Source organism: Mobula hypostoma, chromosome 1 (assembly GCF_963921235.1).
Source record: "Mobula hypostoma chromosome 1, sMobHyp1.1, whole genome shotgun sequence".
NCBI classification, from domain to species: Eukaryota; Metazoa; Chordata; class Chondrichthyes; order Myliobatiformes; family Myliobatidae; genus Mobula; species Mobula hypostoma.
Genome location: NC_086097.1, coordinates 95,700,723 through 95,723,008, shown reverse-complemented (window position 1 = coordinate 95,723,008; position 22,286 = coordinate 95,700,723). Strand labels below are relative to the sequence as shown.

At 48.2% G+C, this 22,286-nt stretch overlaps 1 protein-coding gene across 2 annotated transcripts in view; it reads left to right on the top strand.

The window, feature by feature from the left end:
- mta1 (metastasis associated 1) overlaps nucleotides 1-22,286 on the top strand; it is a 169,589-nt gene that overhangs the window by 90,154 nt on the left and 57,149 nt on the right. For both annotated transcript variants that reach the window (XM_063053050.1, XM_063053040.1), the window contains exons 12-15: nucleotides 790-920; nucleotides 2,706-2,857; nucleotides 6,418-6,601; nucleotides 10,100-10,189. In XM_063053050.1, the coding sequence (XP_062909120.1) occupies nucleotides 790-920; nucleotides 2,706-2,857; nucleotides 6,418-6,601; nucleotides 10,100-10,189 (557 nt within the window). The remainder of the gene's footprint in view (nucleotides 1-789; nucleotides 921-2,705; nucleotides 2,858-6,417; nucleotides 6,602-10,099; nucleotides 10,190-22,286) is intronic.

Sequence of the window (22,286 nt, the reverse complement as noted above, 5' to 3'; positions counted from 1 at the left end):
CCACCACTCACCAGATTAAAGCGGCTGATCAAATAACTAAACTGATTGTTCTTGGGATGTGGGAGGAAATCAGTGTACCCAAAGGAAGCCTACCCTTCACAGGGAAAATGTGCCAACACCACACGTACATTTCCACAGGTCACTGGGTCTGTGAGGCAGCAGCACAATTAGCTTCTCCACTGTGCTATCCCTATTCACTGTTTGCATAGTGAGGCAGGTTATGGGAAGACTGTATCAACAAGATGAATACATTTTGTTTGCCTTTCATAACATGATATGGATATTTTACCATGTCAAACAGGTTCACTGTTCATCCTTTTACTTCTGTACTCTCTAGTTTACAATTGTCATGAATAGTTCGCAGCTCCAACGGAACTGATAATGTGTAAGACTTCATTGTAACATCTAATGAAATCAATCTACAGATGCTGGAAACCTGAAAACACATATAGAAAATACTGGAAAAACTCAGCAAGTTGGGCACCATCTATGGAAAGTGGGAAAGTTAATGGTGGAGGTCTACGATCCAATGTCAGGATTGGAGGTTTAATCCTAATTAAACAAGATCTCCAAGAATAACAAGCAAATGGGACTTGAAATAAATCTGCAGCAAGAATCCATGATAACTACAGGGATATTTCATTAGCAAAATGTGGTGAATGGAGGATAATTGAATTATAGAAATGCTGACCATAAAACCAACTGTGGTTGTTTACTGAAAGTGTGATTAATGGGGGAAATTATCACCCTAATGTCTTTTATCTTCCTCTCCCCCATCTCACTCTTTAGTAATAAGCCAAACCCAAACCAGATCAATGGGACGAATGCAAAGGCGGGAGCGATGAATGGAGGCGGTGTGCTGGCGCCAAATGGGACAGTAGCAGTGCTGGGACCTGGGCGAGCATGCGAGAGCTGCTTCAGTGAGTATTCCTTGGATCAGGGAACAGGTCATCATAGGCTGATGGAGCAATGAGTATTCCTTGGATCAGGGAACAGGTCATCATAGGCTGATGGAGCAATGAGTATTCCTTGGATCAGGGAACAGGTCATCATAGGCTGATGGAGCAATGAGTATTCCTTGGATCAGGTCTGATGGAGCAATGAGCTTCTTTTGGGTACTCTCCAACCTGATGGTATGCATATCGATTTCTACTCCAACCTGATGGTATGAATATCGATTTCTACTCCAACCTGATGGTATGAATATCGATTTCTACTTCCAGTGAACAGAATTAACCCCCCCCACCCCCGTTAACGGTGATCAGTCCGATGTAATGAAACAAGTACCACAGTTGATTCTTTACCACTTTTATTAGTAGCAAGCGGTGAGAGGGAACCTTTCTTCTGCACTCACAGAGAGTCAGCCACAGAAGTCTCTCTCTCTAAACACAGAGATACAGTTTTTTATATCATCCTTGTCACGAAAGCCTAGCAACAGTGATAGTCCGACACAGAGGCCACTTAATCACCTAAAACAGAGGTAAACGTACTTGACAAAGAATACTTAATCACATCAGGCAGAGGTAAACAGAGAACAGGGTATAATTAATTCTCACATCCTGCATGTCCTTGTCTGGACACTCAGCATGTTAGCAGGACAGATTGATCCTTTACCATCTCAATACAGAAGAACAGTCAGATCAATGGATATTCCAGCTACTCAGATAGAGCAGAATTTAATAATTTAGATAAGAAACTCTACCGAAATTAGGAAAGGAATGTAAGGAATGCCCTGCCTTGTCGAAACCAAAAAGGTGTGAGAAGTCAGGAGACACCCTCTTGTGGGTCTGTGTGAGCTTTTAATCCTCATCTCACCCTAAAGAGCAGCTGCTCAGACATGCTGCAGCTATTCTCAAACCAGAATACACAGACTCAACCTTAACCATTATTTACAGGAATCTGAGAATCCCCTTAAAACTTTATTGCCCTCACTCTGACCTTTTACTTCTTCTCACTTGTCTATGACTCTCCCAACTCCTTCCTTTTCTCCTGTTGTCCACTCTCCTCTCCTATCAGATTCTTTCTCCTGCCTTTGACCTTTTCCACCCATCACCTTCCAGCTGGTCTCTTTCTCCTCCCCCCCCCCCCAGACTTTTACTCTGGCAGCTTCCCCCTTCCATTTACATCCTGATGAAGGGTCTCAGCCTGAAACGTCAACTGTCTACTCTTTTCCATTGATGCTGCCTGACCTGCTGAGTTCCTCCAGCATTTCATGTGAGGTCCCAATAATCCAAGAGCATGAATTCCTGCCCCCTGCACCAGCTCCTCAGCCACATAGTGGTCTTGAAACGCACTTGGTCCTGTGTGTTGAGGGCATTTTCCTTGAAGTTGGTGTCCTCACCCTTCAGTTAACAACACAGCTCCACAAGGGACTTGCATGACAATGATTGCTCAAACCAGTCGGCTGGTAGCAATCAAAGTAAACCATGCTGACAAGAGACATGATACCTCACCGTCTCCTTTAGCACAGCAAACCTTGCAGTGAGTGAAAACCACCATATACCTGCCTATTTTGCTCATAGAAATGGAAGATGCTGCCAGTACTCAGCAGAAAAGGAAGCATCTGTGGAGAGAGAGCAGCAGAAGTGATCGCTGCTGAATGTGCCAGGGCCATGTTGATCGATCAGCCACTGTTGTAGCAACGTGAGCCCGGGAGGGGAGGGGAGCCGGAATTAACTTGAATCTCTTTGTTATTGTTTCCCCAGCCACACAGTCACACCAGTGGTATTCCTGGGGACCCCCCAACATGCAGTGCCGTCTCTGCGTAGCCTGCTGGAGCTATTGGAAAAAGTACGGTGGACTGAAAACACCCACCCGACTGGACGGAGAAAGGCCGGGACCCCACCGGAATAATCTGGTAACTGCCAGATGGGGCAGGGGATGGTGACACCGCACCAGTTTGCCCCCCTTTGCTTCCCTTGCTTCCCTTGCCTGCTGTCCCTCTCGTTCCCCAAGGAGGCTGACTCCTCAGAACCACGGGCGGTCTCGGGTTCCTCGAACTAGGTGTACTGGTACCTGAGGCCAGGTGATGGCCACAGACACATGGAATCTGGTGCTCACCCAGTACCTTCTGCTGAGCCCTTGCCAGCATCAGAAAGAGAGACTAACCATCCCGTGACACGGTGCTTCCTCATCCACTTTGACATCAAACAAGTCAGTAACAAACAGAACTCACGATTTCCATTTGCCGCACTGCAGAGCAGCTCTGTCTCCAAGGGTGAAGCTGGTGAGCTCAATGTCCACTTGTGGAGACGACCACTGTAGTACAGGGGCACTGCTGTAGGGTCCAGACATCAGACAAGACATCGTGTAGCAACGTAGTAATTCCTGAGAGGTCCCAAATACTAAATGGTCAGTATCAGAGTCCCATATACTAAATGGTCAGTATCAGTGTCCATATACTAAATGGTCAGTATCAGAGTCCCATATACTAAATGGTCAGTAACAGAGCCCCATATACTAAATGGTCAGTATCAGAGTCAGAGAGTCCCATATACTAAATGGTCAGTATCAGAGTCAGAGAGTCCCATATACTAAATGGTCAGTATCAAGGTCCCAAATACTAAATGGTCAGTATCCGAGTCCCATATACTAAATGGTCAGTATCAGTGTCCATATACTAAGTGGTCAGTATCAGAGTCAGAGAGTCCCATATACTAAATGGTCAGTATCAAGGTCCCAAATACTAAATGGTCAGTATCCGAGTCCCATATACTAAATGGTCAGTATCAGTGTCCATATACTAAATGGTCAGTAACAGAGCCCCATATACTAAATGGTCAGTATCAGAGTCCCATATACTAAATGGTCAATATCAGTGTCCATATACTAAATGGTCAGTATCAGAGTCCCATATACTAAATGGTCAGTAACAGTGTCCATATACTAAATGGTCAGTATCAGAGTCCCATATACTAAATGGTCAGTAACAGAGCCCCATATACTAAATGGTCAGTATCAGAGTCAGAGAGTCCCATATACTAAATGGTCAGTATCAAGGTCCCAAATACTAAATGGTCAGTATCCGAGTCCCATATACTAAATGGTCAGTATCAGTGTCCATATACTAAGTGGTCAGTATCAGAGTCAGAGAGTCCCATATACTAAATGGTCAGTATCAAGGTCCCAAATACTAAATGGTCAGTATCCGAGTCCCATATACTAAATGGTCAGTATCAGTGTCCATATACTAAATGGTCAGTAACAGAGCCCCATATACTAAATGGTCAGTATCAGAGTCCCATATACTAAATGGTCAATATCAGTGTCCATATACTAAATGGTCAGTATCAGAGTCCCATATACTAAATGGTCAGTAACAGAGTCCTATATACTAAATGGTCAGTAACAGAGTCCTATATACTAAATGGTCAGTATCAGAGTCGGAGAGTCCCATATACTAAATGGTCAGTATCAGAGTTGCAGAGTCCCATATACTAAATAGTCAGTATCAGAGTCGGAGAGTCCCATGTACTAAATGGTCAGTATCAGTGTCCCATATACTAAATGGTCAGTATCAGAGTCAGAGAGTCCCATATACTAAATGGTCAGTATCATAGTCCCATATACTAAATGGTCAGTATCAGAGTCGGAGAGTCCCATATACTAAATGGTCAGTATCAGAGTTGCAGAGTCCCATATACTAAATAGTCAGTATCAGAGTCGGAGAGTCCCATATACTAAATGGTAAGTATCAGTGTCCCATATACTAAATGGTCAGTATCAGAGTCGGAGAGTCCCATATACTAAATGGTCAGTATCAGAGTCGGAGAGTCCCATATACTAAATGGTCAGTATCAGAGTCGGAGAGTCCCATATACTAAATGGTCAGTATCATAGTCCCATATACTAAATGGTCAGTAGCAGAGTCCCATATACTTGGTCCCATATACTAAATGTTCAGTATCAGAATCCCATATACTAGGTCCCATATACTAAATGGTCAGTATCAGAGTCCCATATACTAAATGATCAGTATCAGTGTCGAAGAGTATTACACCACGGAGACAGGCTCTTCGGTACCATTTGACTACATTTGGCCCACGTCCCACAAAATCTTTCCTTTAGGTGTACACGTACCAAATATCTTTTAAATACTGTGATTGTACCCACCTCCTCCCCAGACAGCTCTTTCATATTACCCACCACACTCTGTGAGAAAACCTTGTCCCTCAGGTTCCTTTTAAATCTTTCCCTCCCACTTTAAACCTACGTCCTCTATCCTTGGGAAAAGATTGTGTCGCCTCTTCCAGAATTTAGTTGCTTGTTTTAAAAAATTATCCATTTACGGGATGTGGGAGTCACCAGCTAAGCCGGCATTTATTGCCCATCCCTAGTTGCCCTTGAGGAGGTGGTGATGAGCTGCCTTCTTGAACCACGGCAGTCCCTGAGGTACAGGTACACCCACATTGAAGTCAGTGAAACTGCAGTTTCAAAGTAGAAAGTGATCCACCATTTATCGTGCACGTAGTGCAAGCAATCATAGACAAATTTCCTCGTGGTTAAACCACTCTTTATAGTCCCAGGCTACACAGGACACATGCAATCCTATCTGCATCACAAAGCAATACCCATTTTTCCCACTTCCCAGAACGTGCATTTTGTTGCTGTTATGTTGATGGTAACAGCTCTGGCTTAGTTTGCAGGGCTCTACATCCCTGACTTCTCACTCCACAAGCTTGGGAACAAAGTAGGGGCTGGTGCTCTGGTGTCAGCTGTGGCAAAGCAGCACTGACAAAGGTGCCAGCTTTAAACTGAGGCCCCACCTGCTGCCAGCTGGGCATCGAAGACCCCAGGGAACCATTGTAATGAGGCACAGGGTAGTCCTACATTCTGCATTCTGACAGCACCACCAAAACTTATTGTTGCCACGGTCCACTTCAAGGCAGTTGTGGGATCGCACTGTGCACTCATTACCTGCCATGCTTCCCACCTTCCAGCCTTGCCTGCACTTTTAGGTATCTGGGTGGATGTTGGAAGTTCCCGTAACAATAATGAAAGAAAATCAGCAGAGGTCTCTCAGCATTGTGTCCAATAATAACCCAAACAACAAAACTATGGTCCACCTCAGATCTGTTTGTGGTCTGGCCATAGACAAAATGTCTGCCCATTTGCCTGTGTGACTAAAGAGATGTACCAAGCAAATAGAGGCATTCATCATTCTTTGCTGGGGATTGGTAGCCGTCTGCAAAGCACTGAAGATGTTTTTTCTCCTGTATGGGTGGGGGGGGAGCAGTGGTGAAACATACTCTCCACCCACTTCTGAGAAGGAACAGCCAGCAGGAGACGTGTCAGTCTGCAGCACAGGCCTTTCCTGGGCACACCTCTGCTGCTCGGTTGCCTGTTCCAGCCCCTGGGTTTGGGTTTCTTCTTTTTGGGCTGAATTTTGACAGTCACTGTGATGTGTTGTCTCTCCAGAGTGCCCACGGCACGCCGATGAGGAATAGCACCAGGCCCAAGTTTGCTGTGAAGACACGACAGGCTTTTTACCTGTGCACGACCAAGCTGACAAGAATAGCCCGGCGCTTGTGTCAAGACATTCTGCAACAGGCAGCCCGGCATCCGTATGTGCCAATTAACAGTGCCGCCATCAAGGCAGAGTGTGAGTACCCCAGTGAGACCTGGACAGCTTTGAGCCTCGTGAGGAAGTTCTCCAGGCATGACGTTGTTTCCCTGTGGAGGACGACATGCCTGTCTTCCACACGAGCTGGTTCTCCAGCCCTTTGTACCACTTGTTCTTGGCCTTCGTCTCACACGCGTACACACACTGGGTCACTCTCCGGAGCTGTTCTGCCCTTTATTTTCCCGGTGCCCTGGCAAACATTCAGTCCTTGGGCAATACCACAGCAGAAATGAGCTAAACTCACTTCAGTTTTTTGCATCCTCACTGTCCACTGTGTTCGCCCTTTGAAGGCAATGAATTTGTTGTAAATCTCAACACTTTCCTTCTTTGAGTGATGCTGGTCATTTGCTCTACTTTTTGACACAAAAAACAAGCTACTGGAGGAAGTCAGGTGGGTTCAGGCAGTGTGTGTAGAGAGAAATGGACGGCTGATGAGCGAGTAGGTGGGAGATGACCAGAATGAAAAAGTGAGAGGGAGGGGTGGGGAAAATGCTGGCAAGCAGTAGGTGGACCCAGGTGAGGAGGTGACCAGCAGATGGAGGAGGGAAGAGTGGATATAGTGGGAGAGGCTGAGTATTGACAAAAGGATACAGAGGATTGACTATGATAGAAGATTTAATGCGGAACATGGAATCAAATGAGGGAGGTGGGATGAGCACTTGGAGGAGGGGACCCCCGGTGTGGGTGATGGGCAAGTGAAGGCGGAGCAAGGGATGGGGGGGTTTGTCTGTGTATGTGGAGGATGAACTGGGTGGACCAGGAGGAGAGAGAAAAGGAGTAGAGGGGGAGCAGATCGCTTGAAGTTAATGCTCATGCTGTTAGGTTGCAGGCTACCCAGACAGAATATAAGGTGCTGGTTCTCTAGTTTGTATCTGACAGTGAAGGAGTCTGAGGGCAGACAGGCCATTGTGGGAATGGGGAGGGTAATTAAAATAGCTGACAACCAGAAGGTCCAGAAGGCCATGTTTACAGTGTATAGGTGCTTGGCAAAGCAGTTCCCTAGTCTGCCTTTGATCTCACCAATGTAGAGGAGGCCACTTTGAGAGCACAGACCGCAGTAGGTAAGTTTGGCCGAGCTGCATGTCAATGTCTGCCTCACTCGGAAGTGCCTTTACAGTCCCGGATCAGCCCTCTATTTTCTGTCCACCTTTACCAGCTAATTTTCACACACTCCAGGCGTTAGTTCCCTGTTCTCCATGTCCCCTGTGCTTGGACATGCATCTTGCAGTAACAAGATTTTGTAGGCTCGTTTTAAAAATAGGTCCCAGAGTTTAGGCTGGTGACTGGCAGATTTCTGTGAGAATGGCCTCCTAGGGATGTGAAGGAAAAACCAAATCACATCCAACCCTCTTCTTGAACCCCCCCTCACACCAGCTCCAGTCTACCGTCAATACACTCTCATCTCTGACCAACTGAACACGACTGTCTACTACGTTTTGAGTCTTCTGCCAAGTGCCACACCTGAGTCCCAGCACCACGAAAACTGAAGAGATCCTGAAATTAGTGTAGCCCTCTGGCAAGCCTCAGGGTCGCTTAGCTCGCTGTCGTCTAGGGAAACAGTCCTTGGCCCCGCCAAACTGGGTAATAGTTTGTGTGGATGCTGTGTGATGTACCCCACCCCGCCCAAATAACAGACAATACACCAGACACGATTAAATGATTTACAGTTTATAGATATTACTAGAACTATATAATTAATAGAGAATGAAATATAAAAGGAAAATAAAAGGCGCCACACTTATCAAAAGTTCAATCTCTTCGTGCACAAACAGTTGGAGCTCTTCACCCTGTGTCTCCCCTCGGACACCTTGACCTGCCACCTGGGACCAACAACGGTGGTTGACCAGACACTCCGTGCGAGTCCATCTCCATCTCCTCTCCTCACTGAACACCCTGGACCTCTGACTCCTGCTCGCGATCCGACCCCTTTAACGGACTCACAGCTCCTTGTCCACCCTATGTCTCTGTTTCCCGCCTTCTGCACAAAACCCGCGCATCACACTAACTTACAGACACACAGAAAGAATAACATCTATCCCAATTGGTTTGTAACACCCTCTTATCAATAACATAATCCAAACAAACTGCTAGCGGGAGGACTTTCTCAGCAGTTAACATAACAAAGAAGCCATTTTAATTAGACTACACAGTAACATAAAAGAAGAAACCCCTTACATTAGGAAGGCAGCATAGCACTGCTGCCTCACTTGGCTTTGATTCTGACCTCTGGTGCTGTTTGTTTGGAGTTTCTCCCCTCCTGGGCTTCCCCCTGATGCTCTGGTTATCTCCTACATCCTGAAGACATGTTGGTCAGTGAAAGTGACACAGTAGTGTAGCAGTTAGTGTAAATCTTTACGGTGCTAGCGACCCCCGGTTCAATTCCCGCTGGTGTCTGTAAGGAGTTTGTATGTTCTCCCCATGATCGTGTGGGTTTCCTCTGGGTGCTCTGGTTTCCTCCCACATTGTAAAGATATACTGGTTAGTCGGTTAATTGGTCACATGGGCACCGTGGGGGGGTCATTGGGCCAGAAGACCCTGTTACTGTGCTATATCTCGAATTTTTTTAAAAATGGCCAGGCCCACTGTAAATCCATCCGAATGCAGGTACCATGGTTGATTGGAGAATCAGGGAGGAGCTGATGGGCATTTGAGAGGGCAGGTAGTAGCAGAAATAAAATCATTCTGAGAGGCAGCAGTTTCTCAATGGGAAGAATGGCCTCCTTGTAGTTGGGCTGAAAGGTCTGTTTCTGTTCTCTGTGACTCTATAACTCTCGGGTTTCCGTAACCTCTTTGTAATTCTTCAGCACTGAAAATGCGTTCACCTGTGTAGGGTGAGACATACTTTTCCAGTCTATGTTTCTCCACACTTGTTCCGTGCCATGTCTCAACATAAGAAGTTAGGAGCAGGAGTAGGTCACTGAGCTGTTAAACCTGCTCCCCTATTCAGTATGATCATGGTTGATTTGCCCAAAGTATCATCTCTTCTCTGTCGGTTCCCCATAGCCTTCAATTTCCCCACCTTTCAAAATATTCTCTACTTGTTTTTGAATATGCCCAATAATCCACCCTCCCCATTCCTCTGGGGTAGGAAGTTGCAGAGGTTCACTTCAGTGACAACATGGAACCGTACAACACAGCAACCTGCCCTTCAGCCGCAAAGTCTGTGTCGACCACGATACCAATTCAATTGCACACCTCAGCTTTAAGTGACCAGCCCTTAGTCTTTTAAGTGTGCTTCCTCATTCAACGAGGAATGCTGTTGCCCCCCTGTGATAGGAGCTCTGGAGTCTATTTGAATTTGTAAAGGATTTACAAACAGCAAATGGAGGTGACTTCCATTCCGTTGGCCTGGCCCAAGTTTGATCCCTGGACAGCATCTCATTTCTCCCTGCTCTTCAGAAATAGGAAGGAGACAATTACAGATTATGCCAGAGGACTTAAGTTTCCAAAAATAACCTGTTAATTTTCATGCACCAGGTACGTTGCGATTACCAGAAGCAGAAAATCGAGCCACAGGGCTGAAGCGTGCTGTTAGAAAACCCTTGGAAACAATTGTGCAATACTTAGGTAAGTGTCAGCTCGACGCATTGTTACAGGAAATCATGATACGTCTTTGGGAAGTGCAATCGCCCTGTACTGTGTTCCATCGACATCTTAAAGCCTGGTCATGTAATCGTTACCACATTGCTGTCTGTGGGTCTGATTTCCACAGTTGCAGCAGGTAAATATATTTCAAAAATATTTAGCTAAATGCAAGCCTTCTGCCTTGGCCACCAAGTGTCTTCCATTTGTGAAATGAACGCTGTTGGCATGGCGATGAATGACCATCATTGTGTGTGATTGGACAGAAACACTGCACATACTCATTCAGCCTAGACGTTCCATCCCAAAGGACTGTTGACCCATCTACTGTCAGATGGGAACATGCTTGTCAGGTGACAGATGATGACAGGAACATCTCGGGAAAAATAATAACAGAGCAGAGTCTGTTAGCCTTTTAAACCTTTCATCCAAGGGATCTTGTTTGATTTTATCTCTACTCTTTATATCATAAGACCATAAGACATAGGAGGAGAAATAGGCCATTCGGCCCACCGAGTCTACTCCGCCATTCAATCATGGCTGATTGTATTTTCCCCTCCTCAGCCCCATTCCTCGGCCTTCTCCCTGTAACCTATGAAGCTGTTTTCAATCAAGAACCCATCAAGCTCTGCCTTAAATAAACCCAATGACCTGGCCTCCACAGTTGCCCGTGGTAACAAATTCCAGACTTTTGTACAGCACTGTACTGCTGCCGCAAAACCCCATCCCACCCGCCCCCAAAATTCATGACATGTGAGTGATGATAATCCTGATTCTGATCTGGGTCTCTATTGTGGACTGAGAATGGGAAGGAGGCAGGGAGAGGGGAATCATGGTTGGGATAAGGGGAAGGGAGAAAGGAGGGAGCAGGAAGCACCAGGGAAACATCGTGTAATGATCAATAAACCAATTGTTTGGAATCAAATGACCTCGTCTGGTGTCTCAGGGATGGGTGAATCTGCTGCCACGCCACCCCCTGCTCCTGGCATTCCTTCTCTGCCAGCTGTCCCACACCCGTCCCATGGTGCCCCACCCTCGCCAATCCCAACATCCTCTGCTCCCACCAGATTTACAAACTTGCTCTCCACTCCACATTGACAAACACAGTACTGTGCAGTAGTCTTTGGTACACTAGCTATATATATGTACCTGAGATTTCTGCACAGTACTGTACTTAAGATGGAAGTAGATAAATATTTGACAGTTTGAGTGACTGATGGGTATGTGGAATTGGCACAGAAGTGGAGTTGAGACTAGCATTAGATCAGCCACGATCATATTGATTGGGTCAGGCTTGGCTTGAGGGGCTGAATGGCCTACTCCTGCTCCTGTTTTCTTGTGGTCAGAGCAGATAACCTGATTTCCCAATGTTTAAATCCTCTGACGGATTTATCCTCTTGAATAATCTATTAATACTTTCAGTAACTTGGTGTCCCTCTGCACACTGCTTATAATCCTGTATATCATCCACAAATTTGTAAACGTGACTGTCCATCCTATCATAAGTTATTGATAAATACAGTAAATAGACGAGTCCCCAACTCAATCCCTGAGCAACCCTACTAGTCGACATATGTTGATTTGAGGCCCATCTTTCTGACTCTTATCTACTCAGTTGATCAATAATTTGCTTACAGCACCATATCTAGCAAATGTCTCCTCCCTCCCCTTCATGGGAGTCTTTATAAAATACCTTATGAAAATCTATCGAAGTAGTGTCTGCCCAGGCCTTTCCAGCATCCCTATTGGCTGGTTTCAAATCCTTGTGTTGTCCTTTCTATCCTTTCCCTGAGATTCCTGACCTTTTCCCTCTCCAGGTGGTGTGGGTTCCAGCATTCCAGGTGCTGGTGCAAGTCTCCCAGAGAAAGGAGCACCACTCACCAACCCTGTCACCTCAGCAGTTGCTCCCCCTCTGCCGATATGTATGTGACTCAGATAATAATGCAGAGATTATAACACTGAGGTCTTCTTTACCAGGGGTGGCACGGTAACATAGTGGTTAGCACAGCGCTTTACAGTACCAGCGACCCGGGTTCGATTCCTACTGCTGCCTATAAGGAGTTTGTACGTCCTCCCTGTGACCATGTGGGTTTCCTCCATGTGCTCTGGTTTCCTCCCACAGTCCAAAGCTATTCTGGTTGGTAGGCTAATTGGTCATTGTAAATTAGACGAGGGTTAAATTGGGGGATTGCTGGGCAGCGCAACTCGAAGGGCCAGAAAGACTTACTCCGTGGCTGTATCACAATAAATAAATTTTCCTGATTTGCTTTCTAAAAATAATCCCTCCTCTATTCTTTCCTGGACTGTTGGTCTCCACATTTCCTCCCTCCCCATTATCCTTTTAAGCCAGAGGTGGAGAAATTTGAGATGTCAGGCAGAGATCTCAAACCAAAGTGTTAACTGTCCATTTCCCTCTACAGATGCTGCCTGGCCCTCTGAGCTCAATTTGTGCCTCCTTTTGAGCTAGTTTGGGATGCCCCTCACTGGCACCAAGTAGGCAGCCTTCACATTACACTTTTTGTTCTGTTTGCAACAGATGCAGATTCATTTATTTATCATATGTACATTGAAACATAGAGTGAAGTGTGGCCTTTGTGCCAACAATGAGCAGAAGCTAAGGCTGTGCTGGTTGTTGGCACTTGCAGGGCTTGGCAAGTGTCACCACACATTCTGGTGCCAATCCACAATGTTCAACAGAGCAACAGCAACAAAATAACAAAACAAGCCCTTTCCCTCTGTCCCCCCATCCCCGCCATCCACCCACCCACCCACAATTAGAGACAGTCCTCCGACACCAGGACAGGCCAGGCTTCCGACCTCCACTGGACTCGCAGATATCAGCCTCTGCCTTCCCAGTGGCGTGGCAGGGTTATTGGCCATTGTGAATTGTCCCTCGGGCTTAGACGAGCACTAGAGCCTGGAAGGGCAGATTAAAATGGGATTAGTGAAAAATCGACATAAATGGGTCAGCACGGATGTGGTGGGCTGAATGGTTTGTTTCTGTGCTAAATCATTCCAACTCCTCTAAATGAGGCATTCCCCTTCCCCTTTTGGGCAGCTTCCTGCCCTGTCACTCTTCTGGCTGTTCTTCAACAGCTTTTCGTTCTTCCCACGTGGATACACCTCACTTGCATTCCCATTACTCTCTGCACTTCTAGTCCTGTACTGGCCAGTGGCGATCAAGACCAAGATGTTCTGATAGCCTTTCCCCCTTTCCCCTCCCTCCCTCTGCTTCTGAGTGTGTTGAGGTTGAGTCATCTATGGGTAGGAGCTGTGTACCCTGAGGACCACCTCACAGTTCGTGACGTTCACACATTTCCAAGTTTACGTGTTTTTTTTTGATAATTCTGACTCCCGTATACCGTGCTGTTACTTCCTCACAACTCCTGTCACCCACGTGCAAGTCAGTCCCAATTCCTGGTGCAGTCTGCACATTGCATGTTCTCCTGTTACCATGTGACCTTCCTCGTCTGGTTATCTACTACTACCCAAAGACAAACAGGCAGGTCGGGTAATTTCCCACTGTAAATTGCCCCTAACAGGCAGAACAGTTGTAGCATCTTGAGTCAAGTTTATTGTGATGTGCAAAAGTACACTGAGGTACAGGTACAATGGAAAAATGTGCTTTCATCAGCATCGTGGGCAGATAGAACATAAATTATTATAGACCAGTACAGTAAAAAGACAAGACAGATGGGTCCATAGTAGAGCAAGAGGTGCTCGGTAGTGTTCTGCTGCTGAGGTAGGATTAGGGTTGTGCAAGAACCTGATGGCAGTAGATATTCCTGAACCTGGTATGGCATTAATGACAATGTGAGGAGATGAAAATGGAATTGGATTGTGGGTGATTGATGGACAGCATGAACTCAATGGGTCGAAGAGCCTGTTTCCTTGTTGTATGACCCTGACTCTATAAATATGCATTAAGTGTTTAGAAATTAAATTAAAGACTTCAGTGAGGTTAAGACGAGTCCTCATCAAAGGATCAGAAGTGGAAAGGATGAGCAATTTCCAGCATCTCTGAGGTTCTATCCTGGGCCCAACATATCGAAGCAGTTAGAAAAGCACGATTGCGGCTATATTTCAATAGGAGTTTGAGGAGAGCTGGTATGTCACCACAGACACTTGCAAATTTCTACAGAGGTTCCATGGAGAGCATTCTAATTGGCCTCATCACCGTCTGGTATAGGGGTGGTGTGGGGGGACTGCACGGGATTGAAGTAAGCTGCAGGGAGTTATGAACTCAGTCAGCTCCCTCATGGGCACTCGTCTCCCCAGCATCCGGGACATCTGTAAGGAGCGGTGCTTCAAGAAGGTGCCGCACATCGTTAGGACCCCCATCAGCCAGGACATGCCATCTTCTCGTGGTTACTGTCAGGAAGGAGCTACAGAAGCCGGAAGGCACACACTCAACAGTTTCTTCCCCTCTGGCATCAGATTTCTGAATGGACAATGAACCCGTGAACACAATCTCACTACTTTTCTGCATTATTTATTTAATTTAACATTTTATATATGCCACATAATGACAAATTTCATGACATATTCCAGTGATAATAAACCTGATTATGATTCTGAAAATAAAAGTTACCTGTTCGGGTATATACAGAGGCTGCTGCAAATAACAAAAAAAAATAGAGCAAACACTATTTGCACCAACTTCCTATTTTTTCAAATGCTGAAGTTCCTGCTCTCGATGGCTAAGATCTGTTGGGAACACTAGAAATCCTCTGCCTTATCAGCTGAGGTTCCTGTTCCAGAACAGCACCTATTTGGAAGGTGCATGTGTTTGGGGATTGAGGCTGGGAGTTCGGACTTGGCTGTTACTTCAGTAGGATGGAGCCCACGTGTGCACGTACTCACACACACTGTCTCTCACACACACACATCCATGCACATGCACGCACTGTCTCTCACACACACACATCCATGCACACGCACACACTGTCTCTCACACACACACATCCATGCACACGCACACACTGTCTCTCACACACACACATCCATGCACACGCACACACTGTCTCTCACACACACATCCATGCACACGCACACATCGTCTCTCACACACATATCCATGCAGACGCACACACTCTGTCTCACACGCACACATCCATGCACACGCACACATAGTCTCTCACACAGGCACACATCCATGCACACGCACACACTGTCTCCCACACACACACATCCATGCACACGCACACACTGTCTCTCACACACACACATCCATGCACACGCACACACTGTCTCTCACACACACATCCATGCACACGCACACACTGTCTCTCACACACACACATCCATGCACACGCACACACTGTCTCTCACACACACATCCATGCACACCACACACTGTCTCACACACACACATCCATACACACGCACACACTGTCTCTCACACACACGCACATACATGCACACGCACACACTGTCTCTCACACACACACATCCATGCACACGCACACACTGTCTCTCACACACACACATCCATGCACACGCACACACTGTCTCTCACACACACACATCCATGCACACGCACACACTGTCTCTCACACACACACATCCATGCACACGCACGCGCTGTCTCACACACACATCCATGCACACGCACACACTGTCTCTCACACACACATCCATGCACACGCACACACTCTCTCACACACACACATCCATGCACACGCACACACTGTCTCTCACACACATCCATGCACACTCACACACTGTCTCTCACACACACACATCCATGCACACGCACACACTGTCTCTCACACACACACATCCATGCACACGCACACACTGTCTCTCACACACACACATCCATGCACACGCACGCATTCTCTCACGCACACACATCCATGCACATGCACGCACTGTCTCACACACACACACATCCATGCACACGCACACACTGTCTCTCACACACACACATCCATGCACACGCACACACTGTCTCTCACACACACATCCATGCACACGCACACACTGTCTCTCACACACACATCCATGCACACGCACACACTGTCTCTCACACACACACATCCGTGCACACGCACACACTGTCTCTCACACACACATCCATGCACACGCACACACTGTCTCTCACACACACACATCCATGCACACGCACACACTGTCTCTCACACACACACATCCATGCACACACACTGTCTCTCACACACACACATCCATGCACACGCACGCACTGTCTCTCACACACACATCCATGCACACGCACGCACTGTCTCTCACACACACATCCATGCACACGCACACACTGTCTCTCACACACACATCCATGCACACGCACGCACTGTCTCACACACACACATCCATGCACACGCACGCACTGTCTCTCACACACACACATCCATGCACACGCACGCACTGTCTCTCACACACACACATCCATGCACACGCACGCACTGTCTCTCACACACACATCCATGCACACGCACACACTGTCTCTCACACACACACATCCATGCACACGCACACACTGTCTCTCACACAGACACATCCATGCACACGCACACACTGTCTCTCACACGCACACATCCATGCACACGCACACATAGTCTCTCACACAGGTACACATCCATGCACACGCACACACTGTCTCTCACACACACATCCATGCACACGCACACACTGTCTCTCACACACACACATCCATGCACACGCACACACTGTCTCTCACACACACATCCATGCACACGCACACACTGTCTCTCACACACACACATCCATGCACACGCACACACTGTCTCTCACACACACACATCCATGCACACGCACACACTGTCTCTCACACACACATCCATGCACACGCACACACTGTCTCTCACACACACATCCATGCACACGCACACATAGTCTCTCTCACAGACACACATCCATGCACACGCACGCACTGTCTCACACACACACATCCATGCACACGCACACACTGTCTCTCTCACACATCCATGCACACGCTCACTCTGTCTCTCACACACACATCCATGCACACGCAGACACTGTCTCTCACACACACACATCCATGCACACGCACACACTGTCTCTCACACACACACATCCATGCACACGCACACACTCACTCACACACACATACATGCACACGCACACACTGTCTCTCACTCACAAACATCCATGCACACGCACACACTGTCTCTCACACACACATCCATGCACACACACACACACACACACACACATACATGCACACGCACACACTGTCTCTCACTCACAAACATCCATGCACACGCACACACTGTCTCTCACACACACATCCATGCACATGCACACACTGTCTCTCACACACACACATCCATGCACACGCACACACTTCTCTCACACACATATCCATGCACACGCACGCACTGTCTCTCTCACAGACACACAGCCATGCACACGCACACACTGTCTCTCACACACACATCCATGCACACGCACACATAGTCTCTCACACACACATCCATGCACACGCACACACTGTCTCTCACACACACACATCCATGCACACGCACACACTGTCTCTCACACACACACATCCATGCACACGCACACACTGTCTCTCACACACACACATCCATGCACACACACACACTCACACACACACATACATGCACACGCACACACTGTCTCTCACACACACACATCCATGCACACGCACACACTCACACACACACATCCATGCACAAGCACACACTATCTCTCTCACACATCCATGCACACGCACACACTGTCTCTCACACACACACATCCATGCACACGCACACACTCACACACACACATACATGCACACGCACACATAGTCTCTCACACACACACATCCATGCACACGCACACAGTCTCTCACACACACACATCCATGCACAAGCACACAGTCTCTCACACATACACATCCATGCACACGCACGCACTGTCTCTCACACACACACATCCATGCACACGCACACACTGTCTCTCACACACACACATCCATGCACACGCTCACACTGTCTCTCACACACACACATCCATGCACACGCACACACTGTCTCTCACACACACACATCCATGCACACGCACACACTGTCTCTCACACACACACATCCATGCACACGCACACACTGTCTCTCACACACACACATCCATGCACACGCACACACTGTCTCTCACACACACACATCCATGCACACGCACGCACACTCTCACACACACACATCCATGCACACGCAGAAATATTCTCTCACACACACACACATCCATGCACACGCACACACTGTCTCTCACACACACACATCCATGCACACGCACACACTGTCTCTCACACACACACATCCATGCACACGCACACACTGTCTCTCACACACACACATCCATGCACACGCACACACTGTCTCTCACACACACATCCATGCACACGCACGCACTCTCTCACACACACACATCCATGCACACGCACGCACTCTCTCGCACACACACATCCATGCACACGCACACACTGTCTCTCACACACACATCCATGCACACGCACGCATTGTCTCTCACACACACATCCATGCACACGCACACATAGTCTCTCACACACACACATCCATGCACAGGCACACACTGTCCCTCGCACACACACATCCATGCACACGCACACTCTGTCTCTCACACACACATCCATGCAGACGCACACACTGTCTCTCACACACAAACATCCATGCACACGCACACACTGTCTCTCACACACACATCCATGCACACGCACGCACTGTCTCTCACACACACATCCATGCACACGCACGCACTGTCTCTCACACACACATCCATGCACACGCACGCACTGTCTCTCACACACACACATTCATGCACACGCACGCACTGTCTCACACACACATCCATGCACACGCACGCACTGACTCTCACACACACATCCATGCACACGCACGCACTGACTCTGACACACATCCATGCACACGTACACACTCATGCACGCATACGCACATACTGTCTCACACACACATATCCATGCACACGCACGCACTGTCTCACACACACACACACACACACATCCATGCACACGTACACACTGTCTCACACACACACATCCATGCACACGCACACACTGTCTCTCACACACACACATCCATGCACACGCACACACTGACTCTCAAACACACATCCATGCACACGCACACACTGTCTCTCACACACACACATCCGTGCACACGCACACACTGTCTCTCACACACACATCCATGCACACGCACACACTGTCTCACACATGCACATCCATGTACACGCACACACTGTCTCTCACACTCACACATCCATGCACACGCACACACTGTCTCTCACACACACATCCATGCACACGCCCGCACTGTCTCTCACACACACACATCCATGCACACGCACACATAGTCTCTCACACAGGCACACATCCATGCACACGCACACACTGTCTCCCACACACACACATCCATGCACACGCACGCACTGTCTCTCACACACACACATCCATGCACACGCACACACTGTCTCTCACACACACACATCCATGCACATGCTCACATCGTCTCTCACACACACACATCCATGCACACGCACACACTGTCTCTCACACACACACATCCATGCACACGCACACACTGTCTCTCACACACACATCCATGCACACGCACGCACTGTCTCTCACACACACACATCCATGCACACGCACGCACTGTCTCTCACACACACACATCCATGCACACGCACACAGTCTCTCACACACACACATCCATGCACACGCACGCACTGTCTCTCACACACACACATCCATGCACACGCACACAGTCTCTCACACACACACATCCATGCACACGCACGCACTGTCTCTCACACACACACATCCATGCACACGCACACACTGTCTCTCACACACACACATCCATGCACACGCACACACTGTCTCTCACACACACACATCCATGCACACGCACACACTGTCTCTCACACACACACATCCATGCACACGCACACACTGTCTCTCACACACACACATCCATGCACACGCACACACTGTCTCTCACACACACACATCCATGCACATGCACACACTGTCTCTCACACACACATCCATGCACACGCACGCACTCTCTCACACACACACATCCATGCACACGCAGACATATTCTCTCACACACACACACATCCATGCACACGCGCACACTGTCTCTCACACACACACATACATGCACACGCACACACTGTCTCTCACACACACACATCCATGCACACACACTGTCTCTCACACACACACATCCATGCACACGCACACACTGTCTCTCACACACACATCCATGCACACGCACGCACTGTCTCTCACACACACACATCCATGCACACGCACGCACTGTCTCACACACACATCCATGCACACGCACACACTGTCTCTCACACACACATCCATGCACACGCACGCACTGTCTCTCACACACACATCCATGCACACGCACACACTGTCTCTCACACACACACATCCATGCACACGCACACACTGTCCCTCGCACACACACATCCATGCACACGCACACACTGTCTCTCACACACACATCCATGCACACGCACGCACTGTCTCACACACAGACATCCATGCACACGCACACATAGTCTCTCACACACACACATCCATGCACACGCACACACTGTCTCTCACACACACATCCATGCACACGCACGCACTGTCTCACACACACACATACATGCACACGCACACATAGTCTCTCACACAAACACATCCATGCACACGCACGCACTCTCTCACACACACACATCCATGCACACGCACACAGTTTCTCACACACACACATCCATGCACACGCACGCACTGTCTCTCACACACACACATCCATGCACATGCACACGCACTGTCTCTCACACACACACATCCATGCACACGCACACACTGTCTCTCACACACAGACATCCATGCACACGCACACACTGTCTCTCACACACACACATCCATGCACACGCACACACTGTCTCTCACACACACATCCATGCACACGCACACACTGTCTCTCACACACACACATCCATGCACACGCACACACTGTCTCTCACACACACGCATCCATGCACACGCACACACTGTCTCTCACACACACATCCATGCACACGCCCGCACTGTCTCACACACAGACATCCATGCACACGCACACATAGTCTCTCACACACACACATCCATGCACACGCACGCACTGTCTCACACACACACATACATGCACACGCACACATAGTCTCTCACATACATATCCATGCACACGCACACACTGTCTCTCACACACACACATCCATGCACACGCACACACTGTCTCTCACACACACATCCATGCACACGCACACATAGTCTCTCACACACACATCCATGCACACGCACGCACTGTCTCTCACACACACACATCCATGCACATGGACACGCACTGTCTCTCACACACACACATCCATGCACACGCACACACTGTCTCTCACACACACACATCCATGCACACGCACACACTGTCTTTCACACACACACATCCATGCACACGCACACACTGACTCTCAAACACACATCCATGCACACGCACACATAGTCTCTCACACACACACATCCATGCACACGCACACATAGTCTCTCACACACACACATCCTTGCACACGCACACCTAGTCTCTCACACACACACATCCATGCACACGCACACACTGACTCTCAAACACACATCCATGCACATGCACACATAGTCTCTCACACACACACATCCATGCACACGCACACACTGACTCTAAAACACACATCCATGCACATGCACACATAGTCTCTCACACACACACATCCATGCACATGCACACACTGTCTCTCACACACACGCATCCATGCACACGCACACACTGTCTCTCACACACACATCCATGCACACGCACGCACTGTCTCACACACACACATCCATGCACACGCACACATAGTCTCTCACACACACACATCCATGCACACGCACGCACTGTCTCACACACACACATACATGCACACGCACACACTGTCTCTCATACACACACATCCATGCACACGCACACATCGT